At 34.7% G+C, this 16,093-nt stretch overlaps 4 protein-coding genes across 4 annotated transcripts; 3 read left to right on the top strand and 1 right to left on the bottom strand.

Annotated features, from left to right (window-relative positions):
- Positions 1-3,708: 3,708 nt before the first annotated feature.
- On the top strand, positions 3,709-6,198 carry LOC107191362 (transmembrane protein 120 homolog). Its single transcript, XM_015580388.1, has 6 exons — positions 3,709-3,866; positions 4,687-4,805; positions 4,878-5,036; positions 5,125-5,217; positions 5,305-5,522; positions 5,612-6,198. Exons 1-6 carry the CDS (start codon positions 3,798-3,800, stop codon positions 6,019-6,021), a joined length of 1,068 nt encoding a protein of 355 aa, XP_015435874.1. The 5' UTR covers positions 3,709-3,797; the 3' UTR covers positions 6,022-6,198.
- Positions 6,199-7,664: 1,466 nt separating this feature from the next.
- On the top strand, positions 7,665-9,083 carry LOC107191381 (translocator protein). Its single transcript, XM_015580410.1, has 4 exons — positions 7,665-7,832; positions 8,289-8,306; positions 8,416-8,628; positions 8,697-9,083. The coding sequence occupies exons 1-4, from the start codon at positions 7,725-7,727 to the stop codon at positions 8,889-8,891; spliced, it is 534 nt and encodes a 177-aa protein (XP_015435896.1). The 5' UTR covers positions 7,665-7,724; the 3' UTR covers positions 8,892-9,083.
- Positions 9,084-9,202: 119 nt separating this feature from the next.
- Positions 9,203-13,806, bottom strand: LOC107191344 (serine/threonine-protein kinase unc-51). The gene is given in 12 exon segments (XM_015580361.1): positions 9,203-9,555; positions 9,834-9,969; positions 10,050-10,177; positions 10,250-10,618; positions 10,710-10,963; positions 11,335-11,604; positions 11,681-11,995; positions 12,093-12,327; positions 12,404-12,671; positions 12,784-12,834; positions 13,164-13,256; positions 13,372-13,806. Coding segments are annotated over 12 exon segments (2,283 nt in total). The 5' UTR covers positions 13,462-13,806; the 3' UTR covers positions 9,203-9,481.
- A 1,585-nt stretch (positions 13,807-15,391) lies between these two features.
- Positions 15,392-16,090, top strand: LOC107191288 (DNA-directed RNA polymerase III subunit RPC9). The gene is made up of 3 exons (XM_015580285.1): positions 15,392-15,464; positions 15,565-15,835; positions 15,983-16,090. Exons 1-3 carry the CDS (start codon positions 15,457-15,459, stop codon positions 16,088-16,090), a joined length of 387 nt encoding a protein of 128 aa, XP_015435771.1. The 5' UTR covers positions 15,392-15,456.
- The last annotated feature ends 3 nt before the right edge of the window (positions 16,091-16,093 follow it).

Here is a 16,093-nt window from a genome sequence, read left to right as displayed (position 1 = left end):
TGATTGAGTCTAAGGTGCGTTAAGTAACGATAATCGTTAGGAAATTATTCGTGTATCTGAAACTACTTCGCCATCAACATCCGGCCACAACCGGAAACTGGAACGGTAACTGGATATATCGGTAATTCGGTAATAACACTGAAAAATCACAGTTCAAGTTACACGCTGATTACAGGACGGTTCACACGTGAAGAAGATCGAATACCGTTTACTATGCCGTTATCTAGAAGCCGTTTACCCCTCCGCGTTGCAGGTTTCCACTTTCTTCCACGGAGAATTCCTTCGACTTCGTGTTTCACTGCGTTCTTATTATCTACCGATTACAGCGACCTCGCGATTAACATAATTACGACGTACAATTAATCGACGCCGCGAATACATTATAAAATTTCGAATTAAAATGAAAATCAACTAATCGTATATTCTGTCAACGCGATGCTTGTTATTTCTTCTAAAATTTTTTCAAGAATGTTGTATTAAAGTATCTCCTTTTTTTTCAATTTTTTCAGAGAAATCACTGCCTCGGAGCTGCCGATAAATCACGAAATATAACGCACCATAGTATCGGCACCTTAGCAACAGACACACTAAATCATCGAATCACAGAAATCGCTCCCACCGCGTAGGTCAGCTGTTTAAATGTCGTTAAGCACTGATACATTCTCGCAGACTGCTCGTGGTGATCCCGAGACCATTGCGGCGAGCACTGCCCACTATTTAACAGTTTCGAAGATATTTAAATCTCCAGCTGAAACTTCTTACACAAAGGTGGGGGAGCACATTAGGCATTCCGAGAATAAAGAATAAAGAGCTATATAAAATCCTCGTCTGAACACAAAGACAATCACTGTCTGAGCATTCTTATGCACGCCATAATAATAACAACAATTTCTTATGGTAATTAAACAATAATTGTTCGGATAACAATCATTTTTTTATTGTCATCTTTTCTGCTCTACGAAGACATTGGTAGAATATTGTCTAAGAGTTGATATTTTTATTTAATAATATATTTTTTTTTTATTCAATAATTTTTCAATATATGAAATACTATCACGTTTTCGAGCGTGAAAAATAGTTCCGATTAAACAGAGGCTCTTATATTATTTTGGAACAGTGAATGTTGCACTAAAGGACAAAGTAAATTTTCTGATAACGGGCTACGTGACTCTGGAACGTCTCTAAATGCACGATATTTTCGACCATGAGTTGCAATTATTTGGATATAAAAGATACTTGTCAGCGATAATAGATAGTCACAGTTCAAACAAGTTGTACAGTCCTTGTTCTCGTCTATCCTGTTTTCGAATCTTTCAGTGATGTTCGTTATGATAGAAGAAAGTTCTAATTTTAACATGATTGAAAAGTCAACAGTTTAGAAATATCTCTTGTTTGTCGGAGTTTAGTAAATGTATTGAATTATTAAAAACGATTTATTGTAAAATTTACCTTGATCAACCAGAGACTTAAGAATCACTGAAATCTGAATTCCAGCGTTACATTTAAACGATAAGTTAATATTTTTCTAATTTCATCGCGTCATTGAACGAAATTTCAGTACAACTTTTCTATTTCAGTTATTTTTGTATATTTACAGTTCGTGTAGCGCATGTAAGAAGACTTTTCTAGAAACGAATCAGATGAAATTTTCATAGATAAACGGGAAAGATATGCCACTTGCAAAGTTGAATGAATCCAGAAGACTTTGAACGAGGCGAGAGCGTTTATAAATAATGCAGTCGATACTCTCCAGCCGGACTATTTGGTTTTGAATAGCATAGTAGAAACGGCTTACTTTCATAAAAAAAATAACGTCGATAAAATCTTGGATCGATGTCGTTGTATTAACCGTCTCTTCTGAATTGATGAATTTTCGTACGAAACAATTTTATTTTACATTCTCGATTTGTGTTCACGTTAAACCATCTGCTTCTCGGTTGTACCATAATTTGCACCCTGTACAGTATTCATTCTCATTAAAACAGGATTGTAATTTTTCGATGATGTTGATGCGACGCAAATACGGTTGGCCGTAATCTATTGGAATAATGAATCTGTGTCTAGTCCGATCCCCATAAACGGCTAAAATCGAAAATAATGAATTCGGCTGCTGAGCAAGGAATGATGGCATTTTCCGTGGCGACAAGAGGTCAACCGTTCTTGGCTGAGGGTATACAGGGGATTGGTGTGAAACGGCCTGAATATAAAACAACTTGTTTACCAGCGACTGCATAACACTTTTGTCTTCGCAGATCCGTGGACCTCTCTCTCTCTTTTTCTCTCACTCACCACCCCCCCCCCTTACCCCGTCCTCTTCCTGGTCAACGACCGTGAAAAAATTCGCGTGTTCGACGAGATACGACGATACGACAGGACAGGACGCCGGTTAAAATTACCGACTGTCTATTCTGCTCCTCGAAAACAAAGATTCTGCGACAATTTACATGTCCTGTAACTCGAGCCCGCGTGAATGAACGATGAAAAGACAAAAAACAAGTGTACGCTTTTGTAAACTGTCAGTTACGCGGCAATGCAGAAGTAAAGAGTCGCACTCACGGGGTCGTGTATTGAATGAAGTTACTCTGTCGATGGGGCACGCAGAAAAATTAAATAATTTTACTCGGGCAAGGTCTGTAAGGGGTAATTGGTCAAAGCTTTTTTTCTTAGACACTGTACGTTAATCACTAAATTGCGAAATGTTTATGCAAATTCCCATTTGGTTAGATTATTTAATTTACGTATACTTGGATCTGCGAGAAAAAGATACTTCGTTGATCGAAAAGTCCGGTAAGTTACATACGTATTACAATTTCATCGTAATACATAAATTCGAGCTCGTCGACAACGCGAAGTGCATGTCATTTTAATAGAGAAAATCCCAAACTTGTTCCGTCTAAAATATCACCAAAAAGGAATTTTTCAGTTTTTTTTCAAATTATTTAGAATTTTAGAAGATGTGAAATGGGAGCAGAGTAAAATGTTTGATGCGCGAAATTGTACGGGAATTATCGTTGGAATTACGTAAAATTTGGTTATATTGGGAAATAATCTAGATAAATTTCATCACGTGCGAATACGCCGAATTTGCCCGTGATGTATTCGCGATTACAGCAACGAATTTCTGTTTCGTAAACACAAGGGGAAGCGTCTACGTTTACGAGGCAAAAAGAAACGTAAAATGCTATCATCGCTGTGTATTCACAGCATTGAAATTCATTTTGTATTCTATTCATCGACGTTAATTAGCATTTCCAAGAGCATTGGTATATACCGCCTCAATAGGATCTACCATGAGATCGGGAAGGGTTATATTATTCGAACACTTTTTTAACGAAATGTCAAAACACGGAACAGATTTTAATTCTGTTAAGGTCACGTTCATAAACATTTTAGACTAAAGAGCTGAAATTTCGAACAATTTTTCAGTTCCTATTTTTATGGCGGAGGCCTCATGATAAACGTACACGTGTTATGAATATATATGTAGTCAATATTTCAAACTTGTAGCTCAAATGCTTTTTGAAATATATGTACCTGTGTATATAAACTTCTGCATGCTAAATGAATTTTTCTTATATTCGTCTATGTTCTTCTATTTCTCTATGTTCTTATATACCTACTCGAAACACACTCTTATCATGCGTCGGCCTTGAAGATCACGATATTTGCAAGACTGCTTCTAGAGCACTTTGTCGCTGGATCCACGAGGAAGTGGTCGGTCGCAGAAACACGATCGACCGTTACGTACCTGAATTCTTAAATATTTAGTCTTGGCCATCATCTTTTTCCTCGCCACGATGGACACCGACGTCGAGTCTTGTTTGAAAGATTGGAACGACCTAGCACAAGATTATAAGGAATTGGAAGTAAGATAATATTTTCGTTAACGCAGGGTATTAACATTGGAGTGGTTTAACGCGTTCCATCATTTTGTTCGAGGTTAGGTTTTCCCGTTTATTTATCCCTAACGATACTCGAGACCGGTGTTTAATCCTAAAGGGACTAAGGGGAGGCCCCGTTAAACCCACCAGTCAGAAAATGTTACAAATATGCTGTTTCACTTGTCGAAAATATTTTAAAACTATTATTTATTGTCACTTGAGTCTTTGAGATTGATGTTTGAGGATCAGTTTTGGTTTTGATTTAGTGAAGGTATTATTAAAAAAGAAAATCGGGTAGAAAGCAATGGTTAATACAAAGTATTAATAGTAACAGTGATAATGATAGCTTTCAAAAAATAGTAATACAAAATACCAAGAAGGATAACAAAGAAGATGATAATGTTTCTCTAGTAGGTTGATGACAGTAATGAAAGAGAAGATAAAGATTGTTATTTGGAATGCTCAAATGATAATAATCAGGTGTACAATAAAGATATTTTTAGTGCTGAGTTAAACAGATGATTCATTATATTGATGTCTGAAATCACAAGGCAAATTCATTACTCTTAAAATATTTGTTTTTTTTTTTAAATGATTTTGTAAACAGTATTTCTCCCTTTATTCTTTGGTGTCTCATAGCTTGAGGCTCAGGCTTTTTGAAGTTACAATATTCTAAATATATAGTAAAAATAATAATGGCTTATGCAAACTTCCTTGTAAGCAAATAATTCTTCCATATGTAGAAGAACAGGAATATATTGTAGAGTATTTGTTAATAACAATAATGTTTCTATAATGCTTTCAGGCATTAAACAGGGAATACCTTGCAAAATTAGAGGAAGTAAGTGAGCTCCAAGCAAAATGTTTAAAAGGTATTTCTCATCAGAAGTACAGAATGGGTGTAATATCGAAATCACTCAAACAGTAAGTGAACATTTTTATGAATTCACTATAGTTGTACTTTTCAAATTATCAGAAATATCGGATAAATTTTAGATTACATGCCAGCGAAGCACGAAAAAGTTTAGACAAAGATATGACAAGAAGACACCAACAGTTACATGAAATAGAACAGGGTTTGCCAAAAAGAAATGGCACATACCTCCAAATTATTTTAGGCAGTGTTAATGTTTCCATATTAAATAAGAGTGATAAGTATGTACGAAATGTAATAGCATTTCTTTGAATAAAAGAAAATTGTACTGAAGAATATATGATTAAATTACATTGTAATATTTTTCAGATTCAAATATAAAGATGAGTACGAAAAGTTTAAATTAATCCTGTCTGTAATTGGTTTTATTCTATCTGTGTTAAATCTAGTAACTAATGTCAGGTAAAACATTAATTATTTCTACATTAAACTTTTGATAAAGCTACCGTATTTATAATAATTAATGTTTAATAATGATGTGTGTTGCAGAACCTTGGAACTTAGTTTTATGTTCCTTTTAGTCTGGTACTATTGCACACTGACAATACGGGAGAGTATATTAAAGGTAAATGGCTCGAGAATCAAAGGTTGGTGGAGATTTCACCATTTCCTTTCTACTGTAGTATCTGGTGTTCTGCTAGTATGGCCTAACACAGGGCCATGGTATGCGTTTCGACAACAATTTATGTGGTTCAACGTGTATATTAGTAAGCTACTTCTTTTTAAAATTCTTTAACTAATACGAATCTTTTCATGTAAGAAGTGAAAAATGGAACATTATGATGTTTATCTGCAGGTGTCGTACAGTATTTGCAATTCTGTTATCAACGCGGTGTTTTATATCGCTTGAAAGCATTAGGTGAAAGACACAATATGGATATCACTATCGAAGGTTTCCATTCATGGATGTGGCGTGGATTGTCGTTTTTGTTGCCATTCCTTTTTGCCGGATACCTGTTTCAATTGTACAATGCATATGTATTATACACATTAACATCCCACCCAGAAGCTACATGGCACGTTCCACTCCTCAGTGCAATGTTCTTGGTACTATTCCTGGGTAACACAGCAACAACTATCATAGTGATTCCACAAAAGCTTAGACAACGTATGAGAGATCATCTTCCTGGAGTGTTTGCATCCAGACCTGATAAAAAAAGAGAGGTAAATGGAGAGAAGGATGTGAAAGATGAAAAATCTGATTGAACTCGGAATAGTATGCATTAAATGTATTGGTTAATGGGGCGAGTATGGGAAACATCTGATTGAAAAATGAGATAGATACACAGACAATGAATACGTTGAACAAACCTGCGGAATACGAAGTTAAATGTAGTCTGAGTAAACAAGTAGCCAAACATAATAGTTCCGAATGAAGAAATGCACAGAATACCAAAAAGTAGACGAAATGTCTTACAAGATTCTTTCCTCTACATACCAACGTCTTTCTACATCTATCGCTAAGCACAAGACTAAGTAACAGGTGTTTTAGATTGTTGTAATGTAGGAATAAATTCCTCAAAAGTATTCCTTTTATATATCCTTTCGTATCTCAAGAAACTTAATAACTTTCTGGCTTATCGCCTAACATTTTATTTTTGTAAATGCTGATAAGACGTGCAAACGTTAATGTGCATTTACTGTTTTGTTTTCGAAATTCCATGGTGTGAAATACAAATATAACTTAAGCATAGCTCAAGATATTAATATATATGTATTTAAAAATAGGTACCGATTTCATGCTGGAAATGATACATTAAACTTTTTTAGCTTATTTATGAGCTTATAATTTTAGAGGATTTCTCAATCCACCTTTAAATATTCGAGTAAATTAATTTGACGATACATTTTTTAAACTTCTGGTCGTTTTATTCAGGCAAGTTGAAAAAATGTCTCTTCTGGAAAAGTCAGTAGTGTTTTCTTGAATTTTTACTAGTAAAATTGTATCTACATAGACGTGTGCGGTGGTTCAATAATTCTTAAACTTCTATTTTGCATATATGTATATTATGATTATTTAATTAGACTAACATAATGTATTCACGCACACATTTGTATGTTCAGTGTTCACTTTGCTATTGTAATAGTCATTTATGAGTTTTCTTGCATGGCCCTTTAAAAAATGTATGTAGCATAACTATTATTTGTTCTTAATGTATTTATTAAATTATATGTGTAAATAAAAATTATATCACTCGCCTAATATTAAATAAAATAGAAACTTTCCAATCTTTATGGACATACATAACTCTCTTTCTTTGAAAACATGTTACAAATGTGTAAAATTCTAGGTAGAGAAACGAATGCAAATCATCTTCATTCGAGTTTTACTGCTAAGGGAAGTTTATCGTCGGAACGAGCGCTTTCCTTACGAAACCTAGTGCAAAATGTAGGGCATACTGTGTAAGAACGAAGTCCTGATTATTATCAGCTGCTAAGAATACACGGTTGTTATAATATATGACTTTAAGTCTGACTACAAAGATATTATCTTAAAAAGACCAAGTTTTTTAGTAATTGTTATTTAATCAGTTTCCGGTATCTACAGTCTTTTATTACCGAGTTCAATATTTGATACAATCAACCAACCAATTGTAATATTAACTGCATCATTGTGTAAATGCCAATAGTGTTGCATAGTATATTAATCATTGTTATCGGTGTAGATGACAGATGCAAGACAAACTTAGGATATCGTATCGTAAGTCGGCAGATTTAATAAGCAAAAGCCCGGTATAAGTAAGTACGTCTATGTCTTTTCCCATTATGCTAGTTACACTACTGGAGAAACGTCAGACGTAATATGTAATACGCTTACTTGTGCGTACTCTGATATCGACATTCGATAAATACATACTTACTTCCCAACGAAAGTGAAGTACATACGTAGCTCCTGCTGCAAGTAAAAAATGCCTGTAAAAGTTTCTTGGCCGATCGTGATTGGTGTCATTCATCCAAATATTGGAGGATGGGTTGGGTCATACTTTACCAGGAGGAACGTAAATACCTGGTATCAGGTAATTAAATTAATCAGTCGTTAAAAGTACGAAAATTCAGTGACGTACAAGAATAAATTTAGCCGATAAGTATAGTGTAATATTCAGTTGACATACTTGTTAATTGTACATTGTCATGGTATGGTAAACAATACAAAAAATATGAATAATTATGTACAATGAATCTTCAAGGTCAGCATTAGTTTATTATAATATTATGAACTTAATTACGTCATTTCAGATACACGCTTAGTTTATCCATATGTAATTGTTGTAATAAAGTTAACGATCGAAAATTAATTTTAATATGTACTGAAAATGTTCTTATATATTTAAAAAAAAACGATTGTTAGTTAATCATTATCCGTTGATAACTACTGTCGGTATACTTTTTAAGAACAATCTAAACTGCAGTTAAAAAATTTTAAATCAGTTTATGTATATACCATATGATAAGATAATTGATTTATCTGTTAGATTGAAAGGAAACTGCAGGTATTTAACAAATATGCTTTCATTTTATGTACATTGATTCTCCTATAATTTTTTTTTTATAATTATACAATAAGATTAAACAATAAAAGTCTTGTTTCGTACTAAATAGACTTTAAAGAAACCATCCTGGACTCCACCAAATTGGATGTTTGGGCCAATATGGACAACTTTGTATTGCTCAATGGGTTATTCTTCATATTTAGTATGGAAAGATGGTGATGGTTTTGAAAGGGCAGCATTACCACTTTCTATTTATGGAACTAATTTGTTACTAAATTGGGCTTGGTCACCAATATATTTTGGATTAAAAAACGTGAAATGGGTATTTTGAAGTGACTGTTATCTTTACTAACTATTGATTCCAATTACTTACAACTTTTGTACTTTTAGGCCTTGTATGAAATTGTGTTATTGTGGGGAAGCACTGCAGCAATGGCCATTTCATTCTACAAAGTGAATAAACTTGCTGGTTGTTTGATTATTCCCTACTTTGTATGGACTTCGCTTGCTACCGCATTAAATTATGTGATCTACAGAGATAACAAGCCAAATGTAGAAGCTGTCACAGATGGAAAGATGAAATAATATCGAGCCACACTTTAGTAGCAAAAAAAAACACTGATCTAGAGTGACACCTCTTGAAACAATGTTTCATATCATTATGTTTGTAATTATTATACCACTTATTATTCGATAAGAAAATGTGCCTCGCATTGAACGCACAATGCTGTTAGTATACACATTTTTATTGTTTGATATGAAATAAAAGTTAGTTAATCAACCATACGTACATTACAATATATATTTATATATATATGTATATTTTATAATATATACATTATATATATATCATCATATAATATATATATTACATATATAATTATAATTCATTATTCGCGTCATTAATAAAATCATACAAAGAAACCTGTGAAGAATCACTTTCGTACTCTTTCATGGGGTAATCCACCCTATTCTGCGTAAATCTAACAAAACTTCACTATATTACGCTTAAATCTTAGTTTTGCCTTCTCTTTCTACAATGTCGTCTTTGTAGTATGATCAATGAAATAACATCTTTTATACAGAATAGGGCAGAATATCTTACACAAGAGAGGTATGGAATACGGTACGGGTTTGGGCGGGTCGCTGTATCCTGCTGCCGTATTTCATAAGCGCTATGTAGGATCTGTTGCGTAAATGTAACCTTGCTGTTGAAGTACGTACAAGCGTTTCTCGACAGCATCTTTATCTGAAATAAACAGAAAATTATTTTCTATTTCATCAACAATTCTGTGAACAAATATTCAATTAACACGTTTTTTGTGTTCAATGAGCCCCCCACGGTGGTCCACAACAAAATTTTCATTCTGGTAATTGACAATTTTACGTTATCAATACGAAGATTCAATTTAACAAAGGTATTTCTTTTCGTCACCCATTTTAATGCGTATGGTTTTTTTGTTATAGTACATTCTGTTGTGGACTCTCAAATGGTACACTGTAAATATACAAGAAGAAGTGGATTACATTTAATAAGGAGAGCTCTATCTTGACTGTGACTGACATGCTGCGACAAAGAATGCAGCAATATCTGTGCTGTATGATATCGCTGGAAACACTCCGCGGGATTGCCAAATAATTCATCTAGTGCTGCCGACTGACACTGTTGAAAAAATGTACGTAATAAAATTCATGTATGTATATACTTATGTAATTTTAAATCAGATTCGTGTTAATATTTACCATTTGTATGGCATGGTTATAAAGGATTTTATCTGCTGTTGCTCCTGTTTGGTGAAGAAGTCCAGCGCTGTTCAGCTGCTTACACTCTGCGAGACACGATCTGAATTTTTCATTCATTGTGTTCACAACTAGAACGTGATCAAGCTCTTATTAACATGAAATGCCGAAGTGATAAGTAAAATTAACGTGTGAAATTTTACCTTCTTTAACGCTGGCAGTCGGTTGTAACCGTCCAGCTTTAAGTTGTTGCGTCGCAAGACTTAATCCAGAACTGAGCCATTGAAGTGCTCTAACAAGCAGAATTACTTGCTCGGCCCTTCTCCTTGTCGCTGCGTTGCTTGCTTGTTCAATGCCTCCTAAGGGCGCACCCAAAGGACCTGCTCTTGTTCTCGCAACCTCGCATACACATTCGCACAAGGCAACGACAAAGTTTAATTTCGCTAATATTTCGTTGTGTTCTCGTTCTAATAATGTTTCCTCCGGGAGCTCAGGCGCGATGAACGTTAACGGACGATCGTCTTTCGCTGTAGGATTGATTTCCGGCAGAAGATTTTGGAAACTACCCGCCTCTGTACGTTCGATGCAAAACAAATTATTAAACTATTATTCTGTGATAATAGAAGTAAAGCATGGTTTCAAGATGAGACACAAAATAATTACCAGATATTTCAGGAAGAGTGACGGCCCTTGTACCGAAAGGAATGATAGGTGAATGCCTCAATGTGTTGTTGTTATCCTGAAATGCTCTAGACGTAGGGGAACCCAACACTGCCAACGGACCTGTCAGCAATGGCGAGGATGCACTGTTATTTCCGGTAGAACGTCTCAACGGCGACGTTCCGCTGGAAGTATGCGAATGCCTCGCAACAGGACTAACCTGCCATGTGTTTGGAGGTGGTGGCGTTTCACTTAATCTGAAGATAATCGTAATTAGATAATACAGTAATACAATTTCGTAACGTTTCTTTTGTCACGAACTTTTTCGGACACGTAACTGTCGTGTAAAAATGAGTGTATTTGCTTTTACGACTTTGCTACTTTGTGGAGACTTCTCTAGACACTTCAATATTACCGCCGTTTAATTCGAAGATGGTTGCTGAATTGAAAACATTTTATATCATTCGGATTATAAAATCACCTATTGCATACAATAATATTTTGACTAACACGGTTTTAACTGGCGCTGGACCATCTCGGAACCAATTCATCGCATCGTGTTATAAAAGATATTAAAGTACTGTATACAAAATAAATAAAATAATTTGCGGAAAGAACATTTGTATACCTTCTGCTAGGTGGTGTACCAATCACAAACTGAACACTAGGTGGACTGAGAGAGCCAATATCAGGAGCATGACTCCTATGGGAATCCACGCTTCGTTTCATACTGATTGGTTGAGAACGTGGAACAACACTGCTTCCAGATCTTATATTAGTCGAAGGAGACGACGGCTGTGCTATACTTCTTTGAGACGGTACAGGAATTGGTTCCGAAATAGGTAAGAAACAGGGTCTTGGTGGACTTACTGCTTCTCTACTGGTTTGTTTGATATACCTAGTAAATATTCACAATGAAATAATGTCGTAAATATAATTGGCATAACATTACAGGGTATGACTGAATTACTTACTTGACTTGTTGCGTATTAGGATTATTGTCTGTGTCACTGCTGAGATCACTTGGTACAAGTACAAAGTCATCTTCAGGACTGGAACACGGACTTGTTGTCTCTGGTTCTGATCTTGTAACAGCTGTAGCTCCTTCTTGGATTACTAGCGTTCCTGGAGAAGCGGGAAGTTCAGCGGGAACTGGACTCGGGCTTTCTCTAGAGCCCTGAAGGAAAGGATGTCCGAAAAATTCATCGAATGGCATACGATCCCTGGCATTACGCCTTAAGAGACCCATTAAAAGATCTGATAACTCAGGTGAAGTTCCAGGTGGAATCCTAAAGTAACAAATTGGAATAGAATATAAATGTATTATGCGCCAAACAAATAGTGTAATCTTTCACTATATAGTATAGTTTATATGTTCTGACATACTTAGGTCCAAGGTTTGCATTTTTTTCATAAAACAATTTTAACGCTTGAGGTGTGTGAGCTTGAAACGGCGCTTTCCCGGTAAGACACTGAAAGACTATTGTTCCTAAAGACCAAAGATCTGCTTTTGCATCATACTGAAGCGACATTATGACTTCAGGTGCCATGTACATTGGTGATCCGCATAGTGTTGCAGCCATTACACCGTCTTGTAAAAACCTAGCAAAACCAAAATCCGCTGAAATATAAAAAAAATCGTATTTTAGAAATGATAATTTACATTTCCAATGCAAATCAATCCAATAGTTTCTTACCAATTTTTAATGTTATCTGGTGTGGCTGCGGACATGCTTTACCACAGTTGTGACTGAGCAAAATATTTTGTGGTTTAAGGTCCCTATGTTACTAATAAATATAACAAATTTGAAATCACAGAGTGAGTATATGCAACCTTCAGCTTCTTGTAGATATCATTTCAATACACTGATAACAAATTTTTTTGCTACACATACCACTTAAATAATCAGCTAAGTCTCCGCCATTACAATATTCCATAACCAGGAAGACATTATGATTGGACTCCTAAGTGATAAAATTGCAATTGTATTATTGTACATCTACAATTCTGAAATCCGCATAATTAAATAAAAGAATCATTCAATGTTTCATAAAAGAAAATATATATTACACTGACCTTACAGTCCAATAATGCAACAACATTTTCATGATGCAATTCTGTTAGTTCCTGCAATATAATGTATTAATCAACAACAAAACAATAATTTCTCATTAAAAAAGCATGATTTTTAACTCAAAGTTTTCAAACAATTTATGAAGAATAAGATAAGGATCCTCCATGTACGATAGAATTATTCATAAAATGAATTCATTGCAAGTTAAATAAAGACAAGGTATGCACAGACATACATGTGGCACATATTTGATGCGTCAGGTGTCATGCAAGCAATGATTATCTCGCTTACTCTCAATATGTATTTTAATTACACAAAGTAAAAAACTAAAGTCGTTACTTAAACGTTCAGCAGTCTAAGGGCTGTATACTGTCTAACAAACCTTCAAAATCTTGATCTCCTTCCCAAGCAGATTCTGCGATTTTGCCAGACTCTTTTTGGTGATACTTTTGATTGCTACCACAAAATTTGGTTTCTACAAAGAGAAGGAATATGTTGTCCTTTCAGTTATAACCAATGTCGAATCATTCCTATGGCTTAATCATCGATGATCAACATTGAAGATCGAGAGAAATACAAGAAGAACTCACTTTACGATGTCTACCTCTGAAGACCACGGCGAATGCGCCGTGGCCTATCAGATCTTTCGTGTTGTACTCGTAGTCGCCGACGATTTCCATTCTTGATCCTGACGATTTGGCGATCGAGGAGGTTTCACCGATCTTCGATGGGCAAGATCAATAGTTTACAAACACAGTAGAACAGGCAAGGAAGATGCATCGCCTATGAAAAGATCGATACGCGTTGTGAGAAAAGTCGCGGCCCGAACGATGTGCTCTCTCGTGTGGAGTGTTCTGCCTTCGTCATTAACGACGTTTCCACGGTTTTCACTGGGAATCACTATGTCGGTCTACATTTTGTACACTCCCCGTGTAGTCTCAGTAATCATCAACTTGTATCACTACATCGACGGCAAGGTATGCTCCAAAACACAAAACACGACAGAGCACCCACTGTGTCGTACAGTCGCCGTCGCAAAATGTCAGACGATCGCGCATAGAGGTCGTGTTAACACCGACAGGCACGTGACCACGACACCAGAGGACCCGAATCCCGAGATTCCCATGAATTTTCACAGAAACTCAGGCATGGCCTCTTTTAATTCTTCGTCAATAATATTCATCGTAATTTCTTCTTGCTTAAATATTAATAAAATCTTATATACACACGAATGACAACAATATTTCTAATCGAATTGTATATGGTGTATCCTGTAAGGCAAGGCATGCCACTGCTAATAATAGATTAAACCATACGGCTATTTCGGTCCAAAAGATTCTTGAATCAAATTTTCTAAGAAGAAAAGTTAATGCTTAGAATAGTTGTATATCTTTATTGTTAATGCTTGGAAGACGAATGGTGCGAACGGGACAAATTGAGCGAATATAGGATACTTTTTTACCCATAACATAAATATCGCTATTCATAATTCTAAAGATGCTATTGTGCATAAAATTTTGTAGGTATGTATATGTGAACGAGTAACATTTATTATATTTCAGAAATACTGATGTATAAAATAGTTTTAATTTTTGTCTGACTTCTACGAACGAATATTTACGTTTTCAGTCAAAAATAATAAGATAAAAAAAACATATCTTTTAATTTCTTTAGAAGGGGTTCAAATATTCAGTATGCAGCCCTGGAAGATCTAAAATATAACTACAGTCAGCTGTGAACTGTAGAGCGCACCACCTATCGTGCACGCGTATGCATTATAGACAAATAGTTCAATGTTATCTTCACATACTTAACATTCACTGTACTCTGTAAATGTGATTATAACAAATCACATATATATGCATAGAACAGTTCAATGGCTTCTCAATCGATTTCAAAATCCTACGATAAGATCTTAATAAGATATCAAGAAATAAAAATTAGTCGATCGAATCTCGTTTTTCGAATTAATATGACAAGTCTTTGTTCATCGTTCTTCCAACATTGTTTCGTAACAATGAAATTCTTCATTATAATTATATATTCTCACTATCAAAATATTTGAACGTTCATATTAGAATATTTGAGTACATTTTCTGGAGTCATTATGAACTTTGCATTATTCTTAATTGATTATCAATACAAATCATTAAATCTAAAATCTAACACAAATACATTTTTAACATGATTCACATAAGGAAATCAGTAACAATATTTGGGCGCGAAATTTAAATTTTGCTGTTACGATTAGTGGCATCAATTGGCATCACCGACGAGGTTAGAATACATGGAATACATCAGGAATACGCATACATCAGCTATTCTATACCTCGCTGGTTGCTACAGATTATGTATGTATATATACACACATACACACCTAGCTATGCTTTGTTAACCGCGCGCCATCTAAATAAATCGTACCATTTATAAAGTGAATGCTCCTTTTATAACAAAACCGTAATGATGGATGTTTTTTTACAGTAAATGTTATTGCCGAGCATTAGAATGATTAATAGCTTAATAAATTTGGTTATATGTAAACAGTATTCAGACAGGTATTACATTTTATGTAAGCACATAACCTCATAAATTGTAATGCCTTTTATATTGAAGTAATAAAAAATTACTTGAATTGAATTACTTGTAGCAAAGTAAACTTGGATTGCATATTCAATATGGAAGTGTAAGTAACAGTTTTGTTTTTATTTTTGTAATTTCTTTAGAATTTACACATTTGTTTAGAACTAGAGCATTGATGTTTGAAAACATCTTAATTATTTTAGGCTTAAGGAATGTTCCGCATACTTAAGCAACTATGAAGTTTTGGATATGTTGCAAAATATAAAAGCCAATAAGAAGCCAAAGATGAAACAGAATCAGTTGGCAACTATAACTTATCAGACTATAAGGTATTTGGAGGAAACCCCATGTAAAAGGCAATCACCTGAAAAAATCAGGGATTTTCTAAAAGCAATGGAACCTTATAAGTTAACAAAATGTGAAAAGTTAACTCTTTTAAACGTGTGCCCCAAGACACCACTTGAAATACAATTGGTACTAATGTATATTCAATGTAATGTTTTCTTCTGTACTTTGGATATGTTTGAATTAATATTAGTGGTTCATTTTTATATGCCCATCTCTAATTATGTCCTACTTGATTATATATAACAGTTGAATGTACATAATGCATGTTTGTAGATTGTGGAAGACAGTGAAGATCGCTTGTCTGATGAAGAAGTAGATTCTTTACTTCAGGTAATAACAAGTTATTTAGGTGAAGAAGAGCAAGATGAGAAAAATGGGTAATAT

The sequence above is a fragment of the Dufourea novaeangliae genome, unplaced genomic scaffold (genome assembly GCF_001272555.1).
Source record: "Dufourea novaeangliae isolate 0120121106 unplaced genomic scaffold, ASM127255v1 scaffold246, whole genome shotgun sequence".
NCBI classification, from domain to species: Eukaryota; Metazoa; Arthropoda; class Insecta; order Hymenoptera; family Halictidae; genus Dufourea; species Dufourea novaeangliae.
The sequence above is the reverse complement of the archived record's forward strand: the minus strand, read 5'-3'. Positions and strand labels throughout refer to the sequence as shown.